The sequence below is a fragment of the Dunckerocampus dactyliophorus genome, chromosome 8, assembly GCF_027744805.1.
Source record: "Dunckerocampus dactyliophorus isolate RoL2022-P2 chromosome 8, RoL_Ddac_1.1, whole genome shotgun sequence".
Taxonomy (NCBI): Eukaryota; Metazoa; Chordata; class Actinopteri; order Syngnathiformes; family Syngnathidae; genus Dunckerocampus; species Dunckerocampus dactyliophorus.
Window position 1 is genome coordinate 27,083,418 of NC_072826.1, and position 25,551 is coordinate 27,108,968.

General features: G+C 41.8%; 1 protein-coding gene across 5 annotated transcripts in view; it reads left to right on the forward strand.

Annotated features, from left to right (window-relative positions):
* The window catches only part of LOC129186562 (E3 ubiquitin-protein ligase RNF123), a 51,299-nt gene that overhangs the window by 12,141 nt on the left and 13,607 nt on the right, over positions 1-25,551 (forward strand). For 4 of the 5 annotated variants that reach the window (XM_054784936.1, XM_054784933.1, XM_054784934.1 and 1 more), the window contains 19 exons: positions 4,559-4,630; positions 4,761-4,881; positions 5,167-5,268; positions 6,184-6,284; positions 8,205-8,397; positions 8,585-8,730; positions 12,651-12,734; positions 12,813-12,920; positions 13,035-13,212; positions 13,289-13,363; positions 13,802-13,889; positions 13,960-14,047; positions 14,125-14,209; positions 14,574-14,600; positions 17,074-17,213; positions 17,279-17,335; positions 17,498-17,629; positions 17,821-17,896; positions 18,105-18,189. In XM_054784936.1, the coding sequence (XP_054640911.1) occupies positions 4,559-4,630; positions 4,761-4,881; positions 5,167-5,268; positions 6,184-6,284; positions 8,205-8,397; positions 8,585-8,730; positions 12,651-12,734; positions 12,813-12,920; positions 13,035-13,212; positions 13,289-13,363; positions 13,802-13,889; positions 13,960-14,047; positions 14,125-14,209; positions 14,574-14,600; positions 17,074-17,213; positions 17,279-17,335; positions 17,498-17,629; positions 17,821-17,896; positions 18,105-18,189 (1,958 nt within the window). The remainder of the gene's footprint in view (positions 1-4,558; positions 4,631-4,760; positions 4,882-5,166; positions 5,269-6,183; positions 6,285-8,204; positions 8,398-8,584; positions 8,731-12,650; positions 12,735-12,812; positions 12,921-13,034; positions 13,213-13,288; positions 13,364-13,801; positions 13,890-13,959; positions 14,048-14,124; positions 14,210-14,573; positions 14,601-17,073; positions 17,214-17,278; positions 17,336-17,497; positions 17,630-17,820; positions 17,897-18,104; positions 18,190-25,551) is intronic. The other variant, XM_054784935.1, reaches the window with a different exon arrangement.

Below are 25,551 nucleotides of genomic sequence, written 5' to 3' on the forward strand. Positions count from 1 at the left end.
AAAATCAAATGCGGACACCAAGTTATGCACATTACATCTTCCATAGTGGCACACAAACTTTCTTGCCATTCTTTAATCTGTGAACACATTAAAACACGGGTTGCTGAGGGACACGCTGATTGCTTCCGAGTTATGTACGGAGCAATTTATTAGTGAACACGCTAGAATTGATTTGGTTCGGATAAATGTCAACGACATATAATATGACGGATAAAAGTAAGTAAAATCCTACTAGTAATGATGAATAATTTTGCCCACTTTTGCCCGCTCCGTGCACATACCTAACTAGGACGCGAATGGCTACCTACGAGAGGTCAAAACAACGGCTGTCAAAACGAGTTACACTGCTCGATAAACACAAAATTTGTAACTCACCCGACCAAAAAAATCATTTTAGAGTGCATAAAGATCTTCTCCAATATATATAAAAATGAAAAAATCTTACCTTAGACTTGACAATGGTTGTTAAACCGCCGATTGCTCGTCGAATTCAATGATACTGCTTCTCCGAAATCGTGACTGAACGTAACCTCCTGTACATAACGCTGACACAAAATGCCGGACACGACGACACATTCATCCGCTGAACGCGTATTTGGCGAATAACCGGCGGAAGGATACAAGTTTTGTTTGCCCCAAGAAGGCACTTTTTATTTTCTAATTCAATATTTACTAGCAATACGCAATTTACGCTGTGAGCTCAAAGTGTACGTACATAACGGCCCGGACACGAAATTTGGGTGTTAGACTTTTGTTCAAATAATCTTATTTTACTCTTTAATACACAAAAAATCATTTTAGTTGCAGAGTTGAGTAATTATTCCATGAACATATACCATTGTAATCATCATGGGGTTTGTTTTTCCATGGAATTATGTTCTTCGAAATTTTTATCGGCAGCCGGTCATGAAGGTTATGTACATTTCACTAATGATTACACGACATTTTTTTTTTTTTTTTACACTGAGAATATTTGAATAAAACACATTAGAAGCCAATTTCAGACATCATTCTTTAATTCTAAGTAGAAATCATGACAAAATTATCAGAGAAAATATTGTTAATTTCACAACAAAAGTAGACATGCTTTACATGTAACATTTCAATGTCCAAATATAGACACTTTTTTTACAACATAGCCGTGCTAGCGCAAAATAAAAACATGAACAGGCTTAATTTATGGTTTGGTAAGCTTCCTCACTCTATAAACGTTTGCAAACTCAATGAGGCTGTGGCAGACCACCCTTGAGGCCAACTTCGAGCCAATTGCGCAAGTCTCCATCAAATGTGGCATATACCAAGGAGATGCTCTGTCGCCGCTGCTGTTCTGCATAGGCCTGAACCCCCTCAGCCAATTAATCAACAAGACTGGCTATGGATACTGACTTAAGAATGGGGCCGCCATCAGTCACCTCCTCTACATGGATGACATCAAGCTGTACACTAAGAGCGAGACATTGACTCACTGATAGACACCACCAGGATCTATAGCGGGGACATCGGAATGTCATTCGAACTAGAGAAATGTGGCCAAATGGTAACAAAGAGAGGGAAGGTAGTCCATACAGATGGTGTTGCACTCTCAGAGGGTAGAATAGTAGAAGGAAATCTGCAACGGCCAAGTATCTGCAACGTGTAAGGCAAGTCCTGAGAAGTCAGCTCAATGGCAAGAACAAGATCCGGGAAATTAACAGCTATGCCCTGCCAGTGATCAGATACCCTGCTGGGACAATAAACTGGCCAAAGGAGGAAGTTCAGACTACAGATGTTAAAACACGGAAGCTGCTCACCATGCAGGGTTCAACCCCAAATCCAGTATCCAGAGGCTATACGCTAAGCGCAAAGAGGGAGGCCGAGGATTAGTGAGCATCAGGACCACTATCCAAGACGAAACATCCAAGCTGCACGAATACATCAGGAAGATGACCCCAAGGGATGAAGCACTTAGTGAATGTCTTTGTGAATGTAGGCCTTGAGCACCAGAGCAATAGAGGCCCAGATCTACCACACCAGGCAGGATCCCAGGTGCAGAATACATGGAACGCCATAACCAAGTAGCCGGTATAGTGTACAGCAGGGGTCACCAACATGGTGCCCTTGGGCACAAGGTAGCCCCCCACAACCACATGAGGTGCCTGCAAGCCTGCTTTTCGTTCAGGTTTTCAGTTAATAATGAAAGAACAGTAGAAAGAAATGCATTCTGAAATAAAAAATGTGAGTTGTGGACACCAGCATTTTGTTAATGTTCTGGTAAAACAAGCATATTCGCTTTGTTTGGGTTTAAAATAAGCTCTGAAAATAATTGTTACAAAAATGAGTAGCTCTTGGCCAGTTTCATTTTGTAAAAGTAGCTCTCACAAGGAAAAACGTTGGTGACCCCTGCTGTACAGAAACATCTGTGCAGAATATGGACTGGAGACCCCTAGATTGCAATGGGAAACACCTCCCAAGGTGGTGGAAAATGAGAGGGGTAAACCGAATACAGACCAGTTGTGATCGATGTAGCCACCCCCAATGATAGCAATATCAGGAAAAAGGAACACGAGAAACTAGAGAAATACCAAGGGCTCAAGGAAGAGCTGGAGAGAGCCTGGAAGGTGAACACGACAGTGGTGCCCCTAGTCATAGGAGCACTGGGGGCCGTGGCTCCAGCAGATACCTGGAGAAACATCAGACATCGCCGTCCAGAAGAGCGCAGTCCTAGGAACAGATAAGATACGGCGCAGGACCCTCAAGCTCCCAGGCCTCTGGTAGAGGACCTGAGCTTAAGGTGAACAGCCACTCACCCTACCAGGGGTGATGGGGGGTGGCTGAAGGAAGAGTTGTTTTTTTTGTGTGTGTGTGTGTATATGTATATACAGGTGTGTGTGTGTGTGTGTGTATACTGTATATATATTACTCACCCAGTGTATTTATAACACGACAAGATGCGCGCTATATTGTATGATAACCAGAGAATGCGTGCTACCCGAGGCAAAACTGTGGCGTACATTTTTGACGTTGATCAAAAAACATACTAAGCGTGTTATTAGCTGTATATCATCTTAAAAAAAAAAATTTTACTTTTTTTTTTTCTTCCCTTGGGCAGCCCATAAGTAGACACTAGATGGCAGTAAAAGCACATTCTTTGAATCTACTGTCACATTGCAGTGGAAAGTCTGCTTTTTGTCATTGATCTGTTCCAAAAGGGCAAACGACAACTGAAACAGACACAAACCGAATCAATTTCTTCCTGTAAGAAATCATTTTAATTCAATTGACTAGAAATATGAACTCAAAACACATTTTATAGTGAATAATTCTAGTTTTACATGTTGAAAACAAAGGCGGATACTTATAAATGATGAATGGAATGTATAAATGCATATTTTAACATGACTCTTTCCTTTATTGAAGACTTGTTGGTGAACAGTGATGAGTGGATATTTAAACTTTCTTAAAAATGGATTCTCATAATATTATCACTTTATTCCCATAGTATTTTGACTTTATCCCCATATTATTAACTTTTCCACCAACCTAATTTTCCAAAAATTACAACTTTCCTCTTTGTTGTGTTTGTTTCTCATAATCTTCAGACTTTTATAAAAGAATGTCTTTTTCAAAAAAAGTTATATTTCAACCTCTAAGCTATAAAAGCAACCTTATTTTTCCTCTTACTATTACAGCGTTATTCTAGTAAAATTACAACTCTTTCTCATTTAATTACAACTTTTTTCTTTTAATATTTAATATTTATTCTTGTAAAATTATTGCTGATTTTTTAAAAAAAATCTATGCTCTTGCTTTTTTTTTTGTTTTCTTGATAAATTACATTTTTAGAATGGCTGTTTGGACACCCCTTGTGTAAAATGTAAATGAGCTTTATCAAGTGACATGTGAAGGTAGAAGACATCCACCGTTTGGAATGAGTCCATGGCTCATGTACATGTGTAATATTACAACTTTTTCCTAATTTTTTAGTTCTTTTTATGTCTTGTTTGTTTAACATAGTATTAGGACTTGTCTTTGTTTGTTAATATTTAACTACTAAAATGCTACTAAAACTTTATTTTTTCTTTTATGACTTTATTCTTGTGAAATGACAACTTTTTTTTTCTTGTGAAATTGTGACTTTTTTCCCTTTTGACTTTATTTGGATTTTTCAATTGTTTTTGTTTGTTTTTTTTGTTTGTTTTCTATTTTTAGAATGTGCCACGGGCCAATAAAAAGTCACAAATGGCCACTGGGCCGCAGTTTGGACACCACTGCTCTAACACTGAGAAACACGCAATGTGCTTGAACACCCCATCAGCACAGTGCCCACAGTGCTTTAAAAGAGGAATAAACAGAGTTGTTCATTATTCTGTGTGCATTCTATAAACAAACCACACACACACACACAAAATACAGATGATGAAAGTGTCCATAGAAGTACCCAAAGTATTCACATAGACCGCATCATCGTGTAGCCTGAGGGTGTGACAATCGAATAGGAGAAAGACGGGTCATAAATGTGGAGGAGGTGGTTTTCACACATTTTTCATGCAGCGTACGTGTGTGTTTTTGCTTGCTGCAGGGCCAAGCGTCACGCTACATTTTCCTCAATAAGTTTCGCAAGTTCTTGCAAGAGAATGCCAGCAACAGAGGGGTAAGAGCCTTATCACTGAAGGTCAAACGTTTAGTGACCTTAAAGTAATTTCTGTGTGACCTTGAGATGATGAATCCTGCATAAAAGCGCGCATGTGTGTGTGTGTGTGTGTGTGTGTGCGCGCGCGCAGCATCCTACAGCTCTGTGCCCTCCAGAGTACATGGTGTGTTTCCTGCACCGGCTCATCACGGCTGTGCGCGCCTGCTGGGATGAAGGCAGCAGGAAGAGTCCGGCCAGCATCAACAGTGATGGTATAGAGCCATCCTTTAAATCCACACATGCCCTCCATATCTTCTTGTTGTCCAATGACCTCTGTGACAGCTCCATGACCGTTAGTGTGGTTGTGTGCGTGTGTGAAGACCTCACCATGAGCAGGGAAGGACGCTAAGCTGTGAGCTTGAGCAGCTCCTGCATGTTAATTTAGTTTGTTTGTTTGTGGTGATTTCCCATGACATCCCTCACATCTCACCTTCTTTTCATTTCTCTTCCTCTCCCGTCTCCACTTGACATGTTCCTCCGGGGCCTTCCTGCTCCAGTGGTGTACGTCCCTCCCCAGCTCTTCTACAATGGGAAGGTGGACTACTTTGACCTGCAGAGGCTGGGGGGTCTCCTGTCGCACCTCAAGAAGACACTGAAAGGTTGGTGGTCCTGTGGAGGAAAACACAACACGTGAAGTGGAGCTGTGCTCCACGAGGGGGTGCAGTTGCTGTGCACACGTTCCGGTGACAATGACACGTTACTGCAGTAGTTCTGCTAATGTGGCGTTTATGGAGGTTGTATGGCTGCGGCGGTTGTGGTGATGTCACACCGAGGACGTGAGCCGCCATTGTGTGTCATTCCCGTTCATTCAGGGAACAACAAATGTGTTTGGATTATTGTGATGATTATGATAGAGGGTAAGCCGTAAAGCCGTTGTTGCTTCCTCACAGTTGGTGTTTCCGTCAGTGCTGAGCGGTCTTCATCATCCTCTCGTTGAAGATGTTCTCCCTCCCTGGCGTCTCATCAGTGTTGGCGTGCTGGCTGCCGGAATGGGCTCTTGATTAACATCTCGTCGTTAAGCGTGTAAATCAGCAGCGCCTTCACCACTCTGTACCTGCATTTAACGTAGCCTGACCTCAGTTATTGATTAGCTCACTAATCAGTTTGATTGAGCGCCTCACGACTCGTGACTCGTCAACAGGCAGGACCATGATGAGCTGCCTAATGAGCGCATGTTTGTTTTAGTGTTATCAGGCAGCCAATGAGGCTTGCTGTCCATCACTTTGGAGTGTGGAGCACCTCACAGCTCCGCACCAACGCACACGACACCTGGCAACATGTGCTTTCGCACGCGTGCGCTTCACCCAGGTGGAAAGAGCTGTTAGATGTATTGATTTGAAGTGGGCCTGGCTGACGTACAAGAGACTAGCTAAAAGTCCTGAAGATTGGAGGCACAACTCTGCATTTTCTTCACTTTTCTCAGACTCTTGTTGCGACTTCCACATTGTTTTGGGTTAATGCCTAATATTTCAAAGTTAATGCCTGGTCATCTCTGCCATGTTGTCTTCCTCCAGATGATTTGGCGAGTAAAGCCAACATTATCATCGACCCCGCAGAGATCCAGGCTACCTCCATGGACGACCTTGACGAGGACGAGGAGAGCGGCGCAGCGCAGGTTCCCATCACACTGTCTTTGCTTGAGCCTTGAGAGTACACAGAAAGCCACATCCTAATCAACTTTATTATATCAAATGGGAAGAAATCACATTGTTGTTGTTCTTGTGTTGTCATGGACGGTCTAAAATGGAATACTTCCATAAGTACACCGAGTACTTACTTCCTGAGTGCGCAAAGTGTGAGAGTGTAGTGTTGTCCCAAATCCATGGCTGCTGTTCTACACCAGGCTGTCCTAAGTACGGCCCATGGCAGCACATTCTAAAAATATAATTTATCTGGAAAACTGGGGAAAAAAATCAAGAGCAAAAAACGGAAAAATCAGCAGTAAATTTACAACAATAAAGTCAAAATATTAAGAGGAAAAAAGTGGTAATCTAACAAGAAAAAGTGGTAATTTTACAAGTACTGTATAATGTAATATGAGGAAAGTAGCGTCATTGTAGGAGCATAAAGTTGATATTCTAAAGGAATAGTTGGGATTTTTTGAGATGAAGCTGTATGACATCCCCATCAGCAGTGTAGTGCATCAACAGTGAGGGGCGCTGCAATGATGAAATGAATCATTGCAGCAGCCGTGGCCAATTAAATGCTTTGCTGGGAAGAAATGCATGATGGGAAGCTGTTAAAATATTTTTTTATTCTAAACTCGTATTGGTACTTGTATATTATTAGTATAGTACTCTTACTTACCTTTGAGTGTTAACTTGCTGTGTGATGATTTTAGCTTTAGTTGTAACAGGACACTGTGAGTCAAGACTGTTGAGCAATGACCTGCGATTTCCGATGGGTTGACAAGCTTGTCGTGAGTTCCTTTTATAGCTTGTGATTGGCTCCTGCCCAAAAAAGAGCTGACTGACTCATGAGCGGCACAGTATTGAAACTATTATTAGTAGTTCTGGAGTAAAGGAGATGTCACGAGATTAGAACATGGCTATAAATTAGCCGCACCGCTGTATAAGCCGCAGGATTCAAAGTTTAAGAAAAAAGTAGCGTCTTAGACGCAGGAAACTAGGGTAATAATAGGCCTTTTCACCTCTATGACAAAGCTGAGATGCATTTTTTTCTTAAAATATATATAACTTCTTACAATTCCATTTCTATTCCATTTTCTTCCGTTTATCTGGGTCCGAGTCGTGGGGGCAGCAGTCTCAGTAGGGAAGCCCAGACTTCCTGGTCCCCGGCCACCTCTTCCGGTTCTACCGGGAGGACATCAAGGCGTTCCCAGGCCAGCTGTGAGACATACTCCCTCCAGCGTGTCCTAGGCCTGCTCTGGGGTCCGGACTAGATGCCCAAGCCACATCAGCTGGTTCCTCTCTAGAGCATCGGCTCTACTCTGAGCCCCTCCCGGATGACTGAGCTCCTCACCCTATCTCTTAGGGTGCGTCCAGCCACCCTACGGAGGAAACTCATTTCAGCCGCTTGTATCTGTGATCTCGGTTTTTTCGGTCACGACCCAAAGCTCATGACCATAGGTGAGTGTGGGGATATAGATCGACCGGTAAATTGAGAGCTTTGCCTTCTGGCTCAGCTCTCTCTTCACCACGACAGTCTGGTACAGCGACCGCATTACTGCGGACGGCTTCTTAGCATATCTTACAAAATATCAAAGTGGGAAAGTTCCATCCTTTCTTTTTTTTTTTTTTTATCATGTGGCCCAAAAATATCTGTCGTCTTTTTTTCCCCACTTCTCCATTGGACAGTCATTACAAATGAGTTTATTATTATATTTTTAGTAGCATTAAAGTGTCCATCACTGCACACTCAACGTATTGAGTGTGTAAGAAGCGGGTGCTGATAGTGTACTGTGTTTTGCCATACACTTACGCGCTTAAGTGTTCCGTACAGAAGTGTGCCAAGTGAGACGCAGCAACGGCATCTTTGTGTTTTCTTTGTTCTGTTGCCTCCTGCTAACCATCAGAGGCCGTTTGGCGCTGTGGCGATGGGCGGAGCTCTAGCAAGACCCAGCTGGCTGAGCTCGCCCACCCTGGGTCGAGCCAATCGATTCCTCAGCACGGCCGCCGTCAGCCTAATGACCCCCAGACGACCCCTCAGCCAACCCGAGAAGGTCAAAGTTCGCACCCTTGCTGTGGAGCAGCGGACCGAGGAGGACAGTGAGTCATTTGACGTGAAGCCACAGTGGCAGCACGCTGCTTTCTCTCGTGGCATCAGTAACCATTTATTATCGCCACTTCCTGTCGAGACAGGAAGTCACCAAACAAAGCTGAGAGAACACAGAGTAGAAAGATGCCTTCTAATGAACCAACAATCACACGTCTACTCTTTGTCTCCCACCTCAAGTCGAGGGTAGCCATGGTAATGACGGCTTGTTGCTTGGGCGACCTCTGGAAGAGTCGGATCAGCCAATGGCGGACAAGTCCCTGCTGGAGATCATTGATGGCATTGTGATGATGTACAACCTGAGTGTTCATCAGCAGCTGGGGAAGGTGTGTTGCTTTCTTTCATCTTCACTGCTTCATGGTAGATGAATAATTCATCATCATAATAATAATATATTCCTTTCCTAGCATACATTTAGCTAGCCCTTTGCAGTGAGTGATTGTATTGTGTTTCTTTTCCACTGACGTCCTCAATGTGGCTGCATGTGAATGTGCATGCTCACGGTATCACGTGTCACATGCACATCAGCCAGGATATGAAAAGAAAAGGTTCATGTTGCATATTTCATTGCTGGATTCATGAGCCACATAGCCAACAAAGTTCTTTTGCTGTCCATCCATAAACTCTTCTATTTTGTACTGCTGTTGTTGCAAGCGTTGGTAGAAACGTGTCAAAGGACGACGACACTGCAGCACTGCTTAAAAAGAGCCTTTCACATTCAAACATTTCTTCACTGAATGACGCTGCAGCGTCACGGCGCCCACGTAAGCTACGCTGGCTGGCTCCTCCCCCTCCAAACCTTCCAGCCAAGCATGATTGATGTGCACCTCCCAAAAATTCTCAGTTTGCATCAGCGGCAACACAAATCACAGGGCTGTGATTCAGGAGCATCCCAGCAAAGAAATATGCCATACGCAAATATGAACAGTTAAATGAATATATTTGTGTTGGATATTTGATTTGACTATTATTGATCTCTTGGAGATACAACGCTGTGGAGGCATTTTGGCCCACTCATCTTTGCAGAATTGTTGTCATTCAGTCACATTGGAGGGTTTTCCATCATGAAGCGCATTTTTAAGGTCATGCCAAAACATCTCAATAGGATTCAGGTCAGGACTTTGACTAGGCCACTCCAAAGTCTTCAGCCATTCAGAGGTGGACTTGCTGGTGTGTTCTGGATCATTGTCCTGCTGCAGAACCCAAGTTGGTTTCAGCTTGAGGCCACCAACAGATGGCCGGACATTCTCCTTCAGGATTTTTTGGTAGACAGCAGAATTCATGGTTCCATTTATCACTGAAAATCTGGCAGGTCCTGACGCAGCAAAATAGCCCCAGACCATCACACTACCACCACCATATTCTACTGTTGGTATGACTTTTTCTGAAATGCAGTGTTACTTTTACGCCAGATGAAATGGGACATACACTTTCAAAAAAGTTCAACTTTTGTCTCGCAGACCACAGAGTATTTTCCCAAAGGTCTTGGGGATCATCAAGATGTTTTCTGACAAAATTGGGACGAGACTTAATGTTCTTTTTGTTCAGCAGTGGTTTTGGTCTTGGAACTCTGCCATGCAGGCCGTCTTTGCCCAGTGTCTTTCTTATGGTGGAGTCATGAACACTGACCTTAACTGAGGCAAGTGAGGCCTGTAGTTCTTTGGATGTTGTTGTGGGTTTTTTTTTTTGTGACCTCTTGGATGAGTCGTCGCTGCACTCTTGGGGTCATTTTGGTCCAGCCACTCCTGGGAAGGTTCAACACTGTTTCATGTTTTCGCCATTTGTGGATAATGGCTCTCACTGTGGTTTGCTGGAGTACCAAAGATTTAGAAATGGTTTTATAACTTTTTGCAGACTGATAGATCTCAATTTCAGTTAAGTTATGTTTTAACAGGAGGACAATCACTTTTTCACACAGGGCTAAGTAGGTTTGGATTTTTTTTTCTTCCTTAGTAATAAAAACTGCATTTTGTGTTCAGTTGTGTTGTCACTGACTAATATTTAAATTTGTTTGATGTTCTGAAACATTTAAGTGTGACAAAAGTTTAAAAAAAAAAAAAAAAAAGGAATCAGTAAGGCAAACAGTATGTATGTGTCCTGCAATTGGCTGGCGACCAATCCAGGGTGTACCTTGCCTCTTGCCCAAAGTCAGCCTGGATAGGCTCCAGCAAACCCCCATGACCCTAATGAGGATAAGTGGCATAAAAGATGGATGGATGGATGGATCAAGAGGAGCAGTTATATGAGTATGAAAAACATGAGCAATTATGATATAAATGAGTGTTTATGTGAATATGATATCAGTATGAGAAGTTATATCAACATCTTAAACATGAGCAGTTATGATATAAATATGAGCAGTTATATGAATATGATAAACATATGACTGGTTATATGAGTAATATAAATATGAGTGGTAATATGACTATATCATTATGAGCAGCTATATGAATATGATGTCAATCATAATCACAATCAACAATATCTTAAACATATCTTGTCCAAGTGTTGTTTTGGTGCAGAACTGCAAATCACGCATCATCCTCCACCGTAAGTCTATAAATCAGTCAAGATGCTGTCAGAAGGGCTGGCATAGTGACGACGCTGAAGCATCATTCAGGCTTGAGTTGCTACTAGCAAGACTTGTTTGCTTCTGTGGCCGATCATGTGATCACATCAGCAATCAACACATGAACTTTGACGATCGCTTTGAGTCGTTTTCCTGTGTTTCCATGACGACAGAAAGGCGCTCTTGGCGACCTTGGTGATTTCTTTTTTTGCTGTGTTGATGTTGGCTCCTCTATTTCCTGTCTGATCTCTCTCTAAGCCCTCCTGCCTTCCCTCAGACAAATTGTCCTCTTGACCTCTCGATATTGGCTCGCTCTTTTTCTCATTCCAAGCTGCACTGCTGGAGCGGCGCAGCCTTTATCTCGAGAGCATCACCCTGCTGGCACGACTTGTTGTTTGCTCCCTTTATATGGAGGTGATGACATTGCTGCCTCAAATGGGAAGTTGATGATGCTGGAATGGAAAGTTAGCTGCTAGTTGATGGCGCTCACCTTTTAGTTCCACGCCTCCACCTCCCTGAGTTCATATATAGAGACAGTCTACACCAGGGGTGTCAAACTCATGCCATGGAGACACTGCAGGTTTTCTTTCCAGCCAGTCACTAAATCAGATGATTTTAATGATCAACACCTTCAGTTTGAGGGAAGGAGCTCATCAATTAAATCACCTGCTGAAGAAACTGGTTGGAGAGAAAACCTGCAGCGTCTCGGCCCTCCAAGGCACGAGTTTGACACATGTGCTCTACACACATGGCTTTATCATATTTTTATACAACATTGGTTCTCATTAATTTTCTGTCATGCCCCCACAGGAGGACAAGACCGTCTTTTTCTTAATCAAGAGCTGCGTAGCTATAAATGAGGCTTCGGTTGCTTTTTGGGAGTTTTTAATCGGTATCATGAAAAAAAGAAAGCTGTTTGCACAAAGCTGCCTTTAACTCACAGGCTCTTTCCGCTCGTGGTGAGCTTCCCTGTGTGTAGTTAGCATGGTAGCTTGTGTGACACGTTGTGAAATGTCTCTCCACTTTGTGCCGTTTAAAAAAAATTATGAATATTGTGTTTCTGCCATCTTTTTGGCGGTCAGTCATCTCAAGTTTTTTTTATATATTGTCATTTCCATTTTACATCTAAGTAGATAGATAGACAGATACTTTATTAATCTCCAAGAGAAATGCATGTGTGATTCATGTGTCATGAAATTCATGTGTCAAGTGTGATTTTAACAAGAAAAGCAACCAAAAAAATGTGATGCAGCCTACTGGTAAGTGGCGCTATTTGAGCTATTTTTAGAACAGGCTGGCAGGCGACTCGTATGGTACTTAGGGGGCGACCTGGTGCCCGCGGGCACCGTGTTGGTGACCCCTGGTACAGACTGAACTCGAAACTGAAACCAGTGAAATGCACCAAAATGGAGCGTAGTGAAGCATACAGGCGTGTTCAAGAGTCAAATTGCATGCCAGGTACGACAGATTAATACATTGTTGGCAGGTCTGCACTAATATTGAAAGTCCTCCCAGTGTTATACCGTAATAAACATAGTGTAAAATGGTCATCTTCTTCCTGCTGCACATCACACACACCACTAATGTTGTGTCCAGATGGTCTTTAATTTCAAACATATTTTACTGTAAGAAAATACAGACCGAAGTGAACTTGTTACGATGTGTGTGTGTGCGCAGATGGTAGTGGTAGCGGACGACGTTCACGAGTATGCAGCAGCACTGAAGGACACGGAGGAGAAGATCGCACGATGCCCTCCTCGAGTAAGGAGCATCCTGCGTGCTTGGTGGGCAGATGCTGTGCATGTTCACACTTTTGAGTGTGTTGTGTTGCTCCTGCAGAGGTCAGACATCCTGGAGGAGCTCCACAAGAGTCAGAAGGTGTTTGCTGAGAAGTTGAACCACCTCAGCAGGAGACTGGCCTGGATCAACGCCACCATCTACTCTAAGGTGAGCAGATAGGTGTGTGTGTGTGTGTGTGTGTGTGTGTGTGTGTGTGTGTGTGTGTGTGTGTTGTTTAAGAACACAGCAAGTGTGCATCATGCTCTTGTGTTGTGTGTCCAGGAGAAAATGCTGGACATCTACTGGCTGCTGTGCGTGTGTATACGCACCATCGAACACGCCGACAACACGGGCTCATTGTTCGCATTCACGCCAGAGTTGTACCTCAACGTGGCCATGAATGCATACAGCGCTCTGAAGAATTACTTCAGTCCAGCCAGCAGCATGGAGGAACTACCAGGTGACACCCTTAGCTTCCTGTTTGACACCAGCATCACACCCGCGTCACCGCTGTAATCCCATTGTTGTCCCGCCAGGCTACGAGGAAACTTTGACTCAGCTGGCTGCCATCCTCTCCAAGCACTTTGCAGACCCACGCATTGTTGGAACAGGTAAACACGACATAAAACGACAACATAAAACGCTTCCCATGTAACACATACGCTCATGGCTCCAAAATAGATGAGAAATGAGATGGGTTCTTTGAGAATAATGAGCGGTACAATTGAATAAAATACAAATCGATGCAACCTGAACATACAAAGAAAACGTCTGACTATTTATGCTAAAATGTTAGTTAATATAGGAAGGCACATATCCAAGGGGAGGGGTGATCTCCTCTTGTGGGGACAGAGAAGATGAAGGGCAGACTCACGTGCCAAGACACCCTAAGCTATTTGAATCAGGTGATAAGCATGTGGCGGACTTGCTTTGGAGACGAGATCTCTAGCCCTGAGCACATAAGTCAGTATTATTGTGTGCGAATATTATTACAAATGCATTTCTGACACCAAGCCAGCGAGAAACTTCTTGTGTGAATGTTCCTGCAGACATCAAAGACTCGCTGATGCAGGCGCTCGCCAGCTACGTCTGCTATCCACAATCCCTCAGGGCGGTGGAGAGGATTCCCGAGGAGCAGTGAGTGCAGCCACACAGCGGTCACGTGTCTTCAGACTCTTTGCCTACGTCACCTTACGGTGTGTTTCAGACGCGTCGCCATGATGAGGAACCTGCTGGCGCCGTACGAGCAGAGACCCTGGGCCCAGACCAACTGGATCCTGGTCAGGCTGTGGAGGGTGAGTGTCACAAAGTGTGTGTACGACGCGAATGGGACACGGGCGCGGTGATGGAAGGCGTGTGCCATGTTTTGCAGGGTTGTGGTTTTGGCTACAGGTACACTCGCCTGCCTCACCTGCTGAAGACCAAACCTGAAGACGCCAACCTTCCCAGCCTCCAGAGTACGTTAACACAGATTTTATCACATGTTGCCATGGTGATGATGACTGTCCCTCATCAAAGAAATCCATGATGCTTCTTCCACCTCTTGATGGAAACATTCCCTCATTGTTTGCCTCATCAATGATGGGAAGTTTCTTGGTGAATCATTTATGTTGTCATGATGATGCTACAGCTATGCTCTCGCTCTCACACACACGCACCCGCACACACACAAACAAAGAGCATAGAAGTAGGCCACTGAGGCATGAGTTGTCTGTGTTTGTCAGATGAAAGGATCATGTGATTATTGTTCCTGTTGTTGCTGTTGCATGTTTGTACGTCCTGCACAGTGATGCATGTTTTTCTTGTTTGCATGCGATGCAGGGGATTTGTCCATTGCTAGTTTCCAAAGTAAGTTCTGTTATTTTCAGCAGTCCTGTTAGTATCCTATGGAAGCCCGTTTCCGCAACTGAAAGGAAAAATATCCCAATGGAAAGTCATAATTATGAAATAACTTGCAATTTTGAGATAAAAAGTCATAATTATGAGATAAGAAAGTCATAATTATGAAATAAAAAGTTGAAATTATGAGATAAAACATAATGATGTGATAGTAAAATTGAAATTAAAAGTTTAAAAAAACAAATTACGAGATAAAAAGTAGAAATTATGGGATGCAAACTGAGCTTGTGCTGCCTTCTTCACTGGAGCCTTCATCACATGGCACTCTGCACATGTGCAGTTTGTATCTTATAATTTCAACTTTTAGTCTCTTCATTTTGACTTTTTATCTCATTTCTACTTTTGATGTCATAATTATGACTTTCCTATCTCATAATTATGACTTTCCTATCTCATAATTTTGACTTATCTCATAATTATGACTTTTTTTCTTTCATAATTCTGAGATAATTTATCTTATGATGTAATTATCATAATTATGTGATATTTATCTCATAATTGCTATTTATCTCATGATATTTATCTCATAATAACTTGTCTCATAATTATGACTTTCCTACCATAATTATGACTGTTTATGTCATAGTTTGGACTTTTTAATCTCATAATTATAACTTTTGTATCTCATAATTTGGACTTTCTAGCTCATAAGTATGACTTTTGTATCTTAATTATGACTTATCTCACACTTTCTACTTTTTATTGCATAATTATGACTTTTTATCTCATAAATGACTAAATGACTATCTCATAATTATGATTTTCCTATGATGGTTATTACTTTTATTTCATAATTATGACTTTTAACTCAAAATATCGACTTTCTATTTAATAATTATGACTTGCCTATCATAATTATGACTTTTTATCGCGTAATTTTTACTGTTAATCTCATAATCATAACTTTCTTATCAAATAACTTTGACTTTCTATCTCATAATTAGGACTTTGCCATCTTAATTGTGACTTTTTATGTCGTAATTTCTACTTTTATCTCACTATTTTGACTTTTGATCTTATCATTTTCACATCAAATTCACATCAAAGTCCATCCAATAAAAACTAAATTGGAAAAAATGGGGATGCAAAATACTTTTAGGGTAGGACTAATCATTTGACATGGTTAGAGATTAATTTGTGGTGAATTTATTTGTGATTTAAAATATGACTTTTTTTTCCCCCACAAACTCTCTTCAACACAAAAGTAATTCATTGACGGTCCCTAGCATAAACAACCAGCGGTTAGAACGACATTTGGCAGAGCCAGAAATTTTTCATTGGGGTGGCCAAGGTGAGACGATTACTCACACAGGGGTGGCAGTAAGTTGACAACTGCAATGTCTTGATGGCACGTGGGGTTGCCGGAGAGGGACCAAGGGTAGCCACGGCCAGCATTGGCTGCCACGGAGCTCCGCCCCTGTACAGCGACACTTCCCATGCGAGCTTTCGGCACCATGACACAGCAGTCCGGGCACAGTGAGGGGGAACTACTGCTGTAGCTACGGAGCCGAATATCCAGCGTCCAGCTCAAACCTAACTTCACCACGGTACACCGTGGACATGTCTTCATGGTGGTGTTGCGTTTTCTTCTTCTTGGGGGAGTCGAGTCGCAACCAGCTTTGAGGCGCATTACCGCACCTACCATGTTGGAGTGTGGCCCACAGTTACGAACGCAACACGGCAACAGGATCGGCCCAATCTCGTGGCGGAAGCAGATATTATCCGATCTTCAAAATACAGCAGATCGGCAGCCGATCCCGATCCGGGACATCCCTAATAATTTAGACTTTTAATGTCATAATTATGACTTACCATTGGGATACTTTTTTTCTTTCAGTGGCGGAAACGGGTTTCCATTCCTCTTTCGGCCTTGTGTTTGTAAAGGTGTTGATCCCTCCTCCTCCCCCCTAGCAGCCTGTCCTGTGTGCTGTCATCAGAGTCCACTTTCTTGTCACAACACTTGACTGTACATACAGGACAAATATGGCAGCCTGTGGCATCCATCGCTGCTCACAAGCTAAGAAAAGAGCACAATACCATAGAAGAAGTTGACATATATTTAGCATGTTATAAACAATTGCAGTCAACAATGAGTACATGTTAGTAAGAGTGGGGGTGTAGCGGGTGAGCATTTGATGCTAATCATGATGCTTCAAGCACATCCGCTCCTTTCTTCCTGGTAGCAGGACAGAGACAGCCTATCAGACGTAACAACGCTTGACTTTGCTGTCTCTCCGCGCTGTCCCCCCAGAGGACGCTTGAAGTGTCTCAGGAAGCTGCGTAATTTGTCTCTGTGCCATCGTCTTTGCTGAGACTTCACTGTGATAGCGTCCATCCCCGATTGCCGATTCTAGACGTCTGCTTCCACTGTGGTTTGGGGTCATGCTCAGGGCGTCTGTCATCTCTTGTCTGATGGGTTTAGAGCCGTGTCCCTCACTGCTGCTGCAGAGACACATGGCCCAGCTGCTGAGTGTGGACAAAGACATGGCCGCCTCCTTCCTCAACAGCGTCCTCAACCAGCTCAATTGGGCTTTTTCCGAGTTCATCGGCATGATCCAGGAGGTGAGGCACGCCTGATGATGCTGTTGAACAGCCATGGACACTACACCGTCTTCTTCTTCTTGCAGATCCAGCAGGCAGCCGAGCGTCCAGAGAGGAACTTTGTGGATACGCGTCAGCTGAAGGTGATGTTATTAACCACACGAAGATGTGATTGTTTGCCTCACACCCTTCATGATGTTATTGACTACATTTAAGACAAAGAAGTTTAAAAAAGAAAAAGCTTTTAGACAACAAGCTGTGAAAGTGATCACACTGCCGCCTCAATGAGTCCTTGCACCTGCCAGGTGTGTGCCACCTGTTTTGACCTGTCCGTCAGCCTGCTGAGGGTTCTGGAGATGACGGTCACTCTGGTTCCAGAGATCTTTTTGGACTGGTCGCGTCCGTCCGCCGAGCTCCTGCTGCGCCGCCTGGCTCAGGTCGGTCACACGAGACCTAGAGTGCTTGAGTCTGATGTGTCTTTGTAACGCCACTTGGAAGACTCACTCGTTCCCCAAATGACTTTGTTCCCCAAAGTTCATTTAGTCCTAAATGTATAAGATGACTCTTTGTTGTTGTTGTATGATATGATATTATGAATAAACAAGCCTTCTTCCGTCCTGTCCTGCAGCTGCTGAACCAGGTGTTAAATAGAGTGACTGCGGAGAAGAACCTGTTTGACCGCGTTGTCAACTTGAGACTGCCAGGTACACACGCACACACACAGATGCCAGCCTGCCCTTAATCAAAGCTCTGGACAACCCAAAACCATTGGTTCCATGAATTCCAGTCACTTAACGTGTATATTTTACACTTAAATAAAAGAATGACTAGAAGCTGTTCTCAATCAGGCTCGGGAGTCCCGCCCCCTCCAAATGTGCTTAAGGAATAGGCTATGTTATGTGTGTGTTTCAGGTCTGGAGAGTGTTGATCACTACCCCATCCTGGTGGCTGTCACAGGCATCTTGGTTCGAGTCCTGGTGGATGGCGACCGTCAAGGGTGAGATGTGTTTTCCTTTTCCTTTACTCTCAATTAGGCCTGTCACGATAACAAATTTTGCTGGATAATTGTCCTACAAATTATTGTCAATAATCGATATTGACCGCATTTTTTCAGTAATTATATGGCATAATAATGCGAGTACATCGTATCAAAAGCAATAAACTTTAATTTCTCAAGAGTATTTAACATTGTAATGGGAATGTCAAGAGCTTTTTTTTTTTTTAATTAAACAACATAATAAATTAAACAAACAAAACAAAACAAAACCGGTGAAAATTAAATGGACTCTCTTCTAGCAAAATTGCACTTAAAAAAAAATTTAAAAATCACAATCATAACCAAAAACAATTTTAAAAAAATAGACCCTGTCTCTGTTAAGAAAAAAAAACACTCCAATTAAAAGCACACACAACAATAAATACAATAAATAAAATTAAGTATCAAGTTCCTATGAACAAAATTGCACTTGAATTGAATAAATAATGAACAATGAGTATTATTCCATAACAGGAAGGCTTGACATAGTGAACGACACTGTGAGTGTGCACCATTTTGTGCTGTTTTGTTTTATATTTACTATGCTGTCCCAGTTGGTAAAACTGGACAGGATGGTTCCTATCGGTTCGGTGGTGTTCATGCACTCACCATGTTCATTCTGTTTAAAACCAAAATATTCCCACACTGGGACTGTGGCATTCGCCTCGGAAACCACCGCTTTTGTGCCTTCATTGATGGTAGCGTATGGTTGCTCACGAGGCTAACTTGCTGCTAGCACTCTGTGTTGCCACTCATTAGTAACCCCGCCTCCACATACTGGGACAAAGAGGCTGAATGGCTGAGAGGAGGGTTCAATCTCTCCGTTCATTCCACTGTAGCACTAATGTGCACAGACAGATGCAGAGTGAACCCTCTTGTCTGTGTGGTAAAGAGAGACGAGGAAAACAAACAGGCATGCGTGCACATGTCAATTTATTGCGGCAAAATGAACTTTGTTTTTATTTATCGTTTGATTCATTGATTTATCGATCACTGTGACAGTCCTTCTCTCAATTTCCCTCAAGTGTTGTTCAGGTGTGTGTGTGTGTGTGTGTGTGTGTGTGTGTGTGTGTGTGTGTGTGTGTTAAATGTAAGATCCGTGTCAGGCGCTGGTCCATATTGACTTTCTGTCCACTTGCGTGAGCATGTGTGTGGTCCAGTGCTCACTGAGTGCGTGCTGCAACTGTTGTTGTTGCTTCCATCAACACACCCATCCCTCCACTGTCATCTGCTGACATTACTGACAAAACAGTGTTTAGCATGCTTGAAATGTGGCCGCACACACACACACACACACTCAGCCACACACTCAGTTTCATGGTCACTGTGCTTTGTCGGCTTGCAGCATGAAGGAACAACATAAAAGCTGCAACATGGTGCGAATAAGCTGACATGAGGCTCGTCTGATGATGATGTCAGCATCAAGTGCTTTGGTACTGTATGCAGAAGACAGAAATAGGAACCTAGAAGGTCGCCTTGTCCACAACCTTTGCATATTTGGCCATAGAAAACACTCCCAGCCCCAAGCATGCCATGACTTGTTGTATGAATGCAAACACGTTCATTATGTACCTTCTACCATATACTGGAAGAACATTTCATTGTTCCGTTTGTCACTTATATGTACAGTAGATGAACAAACATACATTTATTTGTAGTACGCTACTGCCCCGGTCTTCATTAGTAATCTGTTCCAAAGGGTCCAACGAAAACTGAAACATATGAAAACCCAAGCAATTTTTCACACAGGAAAGAATGTCAACCTAACTCATCCCTTCCACACACCCAAAATATGAACAAAAAGACATATTATTGAGGATAATTCTAGTTTTACATGCAGAAACAATGTGAAATAATGATAAACAAAGAATGAAATGAATGGACTTTTACCATTTATTGAATACTCATGTTGGGAAGACACGACACCACCAATTTCTCAACATCTTTCTTTGGTTGTCAACACCTTTCACAACATTAGCTTTCTTCATTTCTTGCCTTTTGGCCAGGATGGAACTTATTGTTGATCCGGCAAACACACTCGTGTATCCGTGCAAACACACTTGTGTTTCATTGCCATGTGAGTGTGCCTTGCAGGATAGCGTAGTACTGCAAGCATCAGGGCGGTCCGCAGCACATTCTAAAAATATTCATTTAACAAGAAAATGGGAGAATCATCAGTCATTTTAGAAGAATAAAGTCAAAATATTCAGAGAAAAAAGTTGTAATTCTAATGAGAAAAAGTACTTTTACGAGAATAACGTCATAATGTTATGAGGAAAAATAACGTCATTTTAATAACAAAGGTGAAATATGAAAGAAAAATATTAGGAGGAAAAAAACGTCATAATGTTATGAGAAACAAAACACCGAAGAAAGTTGTAACTTTTACAAAATTTGGTTGTGGAAAAAGTTATGACAGAATGAAGTCAAAATTATTTTTTTATTAAATTATAATTTACAAGATGAAAGTTGAAATAGTTGGGTGGGGGGGGCAGCAGAAATGGGGAAAAAACCTGTAATTTTGCAAAAATAAAGTCAAAGAATAAGAGAAAAAAATTGCATGAGGAAAGAAGTTGCAATTTTTCGCGAATAAACTCAAAATATTATGATGTCATTTTAGTAGCATAGATTAGAAATTTTAAAGAAAAAATATGTTGTTTTTTAAAAACTAATATTATGAGAAACAAACAAAATGAAGTTGTTATTTATGGGAGATTGGTTGGTGAAAAAGTTGTAATGTTATGGGAATAAAGTCAAAATATTGTAGGAACAAAGTCGTATAGGTTACAAAAGAAGAACATTTACGAAGATTATTTAAGAAGAAATTTGAAATATTTAGGACATTTAAAAATAGCAACAGCAAAAACAGAGGCGCAAAGAGCAAAGCTGATAATAAGAAGAAGAATAATACAAATTTTTACCAGCTATATGACAAAGCTGAGATCTTTTCTTGAAATATATGTACAACTTATTAGCATATCTACATGTGAGTGTTATATCAGAATATCAGAGTGGCAAAGTTGCATCTATTCATTTTTCACTATGTGGCCCTCGCTGGAAAAACGTTTGGACACCCCAGCGTACACTAAGTATGGCCACATGTGGTCCACCATGGCCGAATAAAGCAGCAGTGCTGGGAGTGTCATCCACATCTTTATTAATACCACAAGAGTCAACGTACCAAAGTCAAATACAACAGTTTGTTACGTGCCATACGTACATGCAATATTGTGCCGTAACGAGACGGCGTACGGGAGCCCAGACAACATTTTGGCAAAAACCAAATCATGCAAAACTGCGACGTCGGAAACCCGAGGTTTGACTGTAAACAAATAATCATTTGTCTCTCTGACATTGTTGGAAGTTTTGGATTCTCTGTGGCGTCTAATTGGAGCAACGGGTGTGCGCGCTCGATATGTGTGAACGTGGCGGCAACTTCCTGCTCTCTCACATCCCGTCTTGTGCGCTGGTGGCTAAATCTTTGTGTGTGTTGTTTATACGTGATCACCTCCCCTCCTGGCGTTACTGCTGCTGTTGGACATTTCAGGAGCCAAAGTGAAGTGGTGAGGTTTGGATGAGAGCGCTGACTTGAGAGTGTGGTGCATGACGGGGTACCACAGGAAGCCTCTTTGTGCGTTAATGGACGCTGCGCGGCCAGAAATTGCTACAAAGAATCAGTGCGTCAGCATGGAAACAATGCATTTATTCATCATGACAATAATCCCTCATGTCTGACTTCTGTTTTATCTTGCTAGACGTGTCACGTGATTATTTTAGAGGATGATTACCAGAAAATGGAGTTGTTTTTGTTGTAGCCCATCCCCCACCCCCCACAGGAAGGAAGTGTAGGTGTTAAGGAGGGTGTAAACCGGTGGGTCTCAACTGATGGGTCAGGACCCAAAAGTGGGCTGTGGATCCATTCTGGGTGGGTCGCAGAAAGACAAAAATAAAATTAAAATATGGAATTCATAACTGATGTGTGACTTATTTTTAACTAAAATTGAACAATATTTTAGTCCTCTTCCTCCTCATTTACTTGACAAAATGTTGTAATAAATTCCTTTAAAATGCACTTTGGACATGTAATTATCTATATTCATGTTTAAAAAGATTTTAAACATGATTTTTGAAACAGATTTTTAAAAAAACAAATCCATTTGCTTTGTTTGACGCAAAAGCATACAAAATATAAAAGGGATAAGTAAGTAAATATAAAATAAAAATGACGTAAATAAAAGTGGAAAAAAATAATTGGTAATAATGACAAAAATTTAAAAAACATTTAACTGAATAAAAATGTAAAGTAATAAAAAAGAAATGATAATATAACTAAGAATATGAAAGAATTTAAATAAATACAAAACAAAAATAATTTAAATGAAAGTGTAAAAAAATTAGATAAATAGCTGACTTAAAAAAGCACAAGAAAAAAAATTACAAATAACTTAGATAAATGAAAAAAAACAATAAAAAATGACAAGTGTAAAAATAAATACAAATAAAATGCCTTTAAAATTGTAAAAAAAAAAAAAAATTATAAATATAACAAACATTAAAAACTAATACAAATAAATGACTTAAAAGCATAAAAATAATGGAAATAAGTAGAAATTTAAAATGACTTAAAAGTGTAAAAAATAATACAATAAAAATGACGATTAAAAGAAAATAAGAATAAATAAAAAATGACTTAAAGTGTAAAAAATACTATAAATTAAAAAAATAAAAATGACTTGAATAAAAGTGTGTCACGACTTAATGAAGGCTATGCTATGTTATGTTATGACTGAATGGAAAGTATGGGTCCCAGGTTGAGACTCTCTCAATAGGGCTGTAGTTTCAACTTGTTGTTTGATGATTTGAGGCTCCCCGTGCACGTGGCGAGCGCACATTACTGGCGTGCACGTTCCACTTTGGGCTGATCGAAGTCCATCAAGGACTCCTCTTTGGACTCCCATCAGGATGCCCACATGTAATGTACTTATTGATCTGCACTAGAAGGTTCATCAGCAACATGACTTTGCACACTTTGCCATCCTGCTGACTCGGCACATACATCATCATCTTCATCTTCTCCAGTATCTGTCCATGATTGCTGCACTATCACATCATAGCTGTGTTCTTATTGACTGTTAGTTGTCACACTGCAGATATGTGAGACTGGATGTTCTGACCCAGTCTGTCACCATGCAGTCACAGGAACAGCATCAACACTGTAACCATGGCAACAAGCTGCAGGAGGCCAATCCTAATTACTGGAACCATTCTTATTGCACTTGTGTCCTCTTCCAAACACTACCCAACAGTCGGGGCTCTGTAGCCCGTGAATGTGCACCCAAGCGGCACACGGTTTAGCTGAGTAGGACGGTTTGACCCAGTGGTGCTCTGAACAGCCCCAGGTCATGTTCTGGACTCATTTTATGTCAGAATGCAGCACAGATGCAGCACAGATGCAGCCTGCTGCGCTAATAGGTTCTGGCGTGTTTCCTCGTAATCATTGAGTGAGGCGGTGCTCCAATTGGACCGGCACCAGGACTACAAGCTAATGAAACTCAGAGAAGATGCTTGGGTTTGTGCCTTTTAACAGCATGAACAAAAATGAGTACTCAAATTTTCATCTAACCTTGAACCGCTGTGTCGTTCAGAGGGCGTACAGCCCACTATCGCAAACGCCCTCTAAAACATTTGCAATAAAAATGAATGTTGTAACGCACGGATTAGTTCCAGCTGCAATAACACTCCCGTTCTGTCTGTAATGACCATCATTTGCTTCCTGCCAAGGAAGCTAACAAGCTAAATAGCCAACAAGAGTTGTGGTTGCTCACTGATGCCACGTCACGCGCCCTGCAAAAGCAGGGGTGTCCAAAGTGCAGCCCAGGCGCCATTTCCAGCCCGCGGCTCATTTTTTCTTGTCATGCATCACACTGTAGAAATAAAATTTAAACAAAGAAAAAAACAGCAACAATGAAGAAAAAGCTGAAATGTTGATACAGGACTGCAATGAATCTGTAGTGCCATGGGGCAGGGCAAGGGTCATTGTCATTGGACGTCCTTGTCCAGTTTGCATCATCAACAATGGTGCATGTCATTTCTCTGGACGCTGCATCAAGTGAGCAAAAACCATGTAAAGCAATTAGGGCAGTCCCAAATAGCGAGTTAACGGCAATAACTAATTCATTTAATTAATTACGTTAAAATCTTTACCGTCATTAACGCATGCACGTCACGTCAAGCCATATCTCTCTGTTATGACGGCAGACGGAACCACAATAGTGTCCCCCCAGAGTCTGCCGCTTTTTAATAACTTTATTCTGACCTGAACACATCAACAGCAGTGCAATTCCAACACCATACGTATTTATCACAACACTTCCTCATTGTCACTAGACAACCGCAAGATGGATTCACTGACACTTTGAAAATCACAACCACCCCTTCATTATGTGTGGTCCAAATAAACAGAAAGACAAAGAAAAACAGCAAGTGGATGTTCTCATCTCTCACCAACGCAACTCTTACTGCGGAAGTACCATTTGCTGCATTGAAGTATGCTCGGAAATCCCAGAAAATACATCTACACCCAAAACATGTGAATTCAACGTATGTGGTGTCTTTGAACGCAACCCTTCATGGCTCAGTATAACACGGCTGAAGTGTGATTCTGCTACTATTAAAGAGGCTAGCGTTAGGCAAATGCATTTTCAAACGTGTATGGTATCTTTTAGCATGATTTAAGCATTCAGTTCATTTGGAGCTGTAAAAATAGTGTCCTGTCATTTAGCTTTCTCGTCATAAAATACAGCAAAACATGGCATATTTCACACATAGTGGCAAATGGTGATTAATCATGATTAATTAATTTGAAAAAGAGTTAATTCGATTTTTTTTTAAAGTAATCATTTGACAGCTCTATCAGAAATACAAATGACATTTCTTCTCTAGCTTCTTTTTATGCTTTTTTTTATGTCACAAGTAGGACGCGGCGATATATCGATATTAATAGATCGATATTCTTTTAAGCACGATATCAAAAACAGGCATATCGTTCATGTGGATATAGACTCGATTTGCGCTGTAACTCTTGGCTTGTCTCACTCATCTCTCTGCACTGTTTGCGAGCTCCTGCCCCGCCCCCCTCCGTGCATGCAGGAGGAGAGAGGAGGCACGGGGCTGAAGCCTCACTCAGTCTGGAGGCGACAACGTCTGAAGAAAAAGCAGTGGCTCAGTAATTTGGAGGCACTTTGAAAAAGTGACTGTCAAGTGTGGACAATTTTATTTGAGTGGATTTTTAAAATTCTAATACAACTTCATGCAGATATTTGG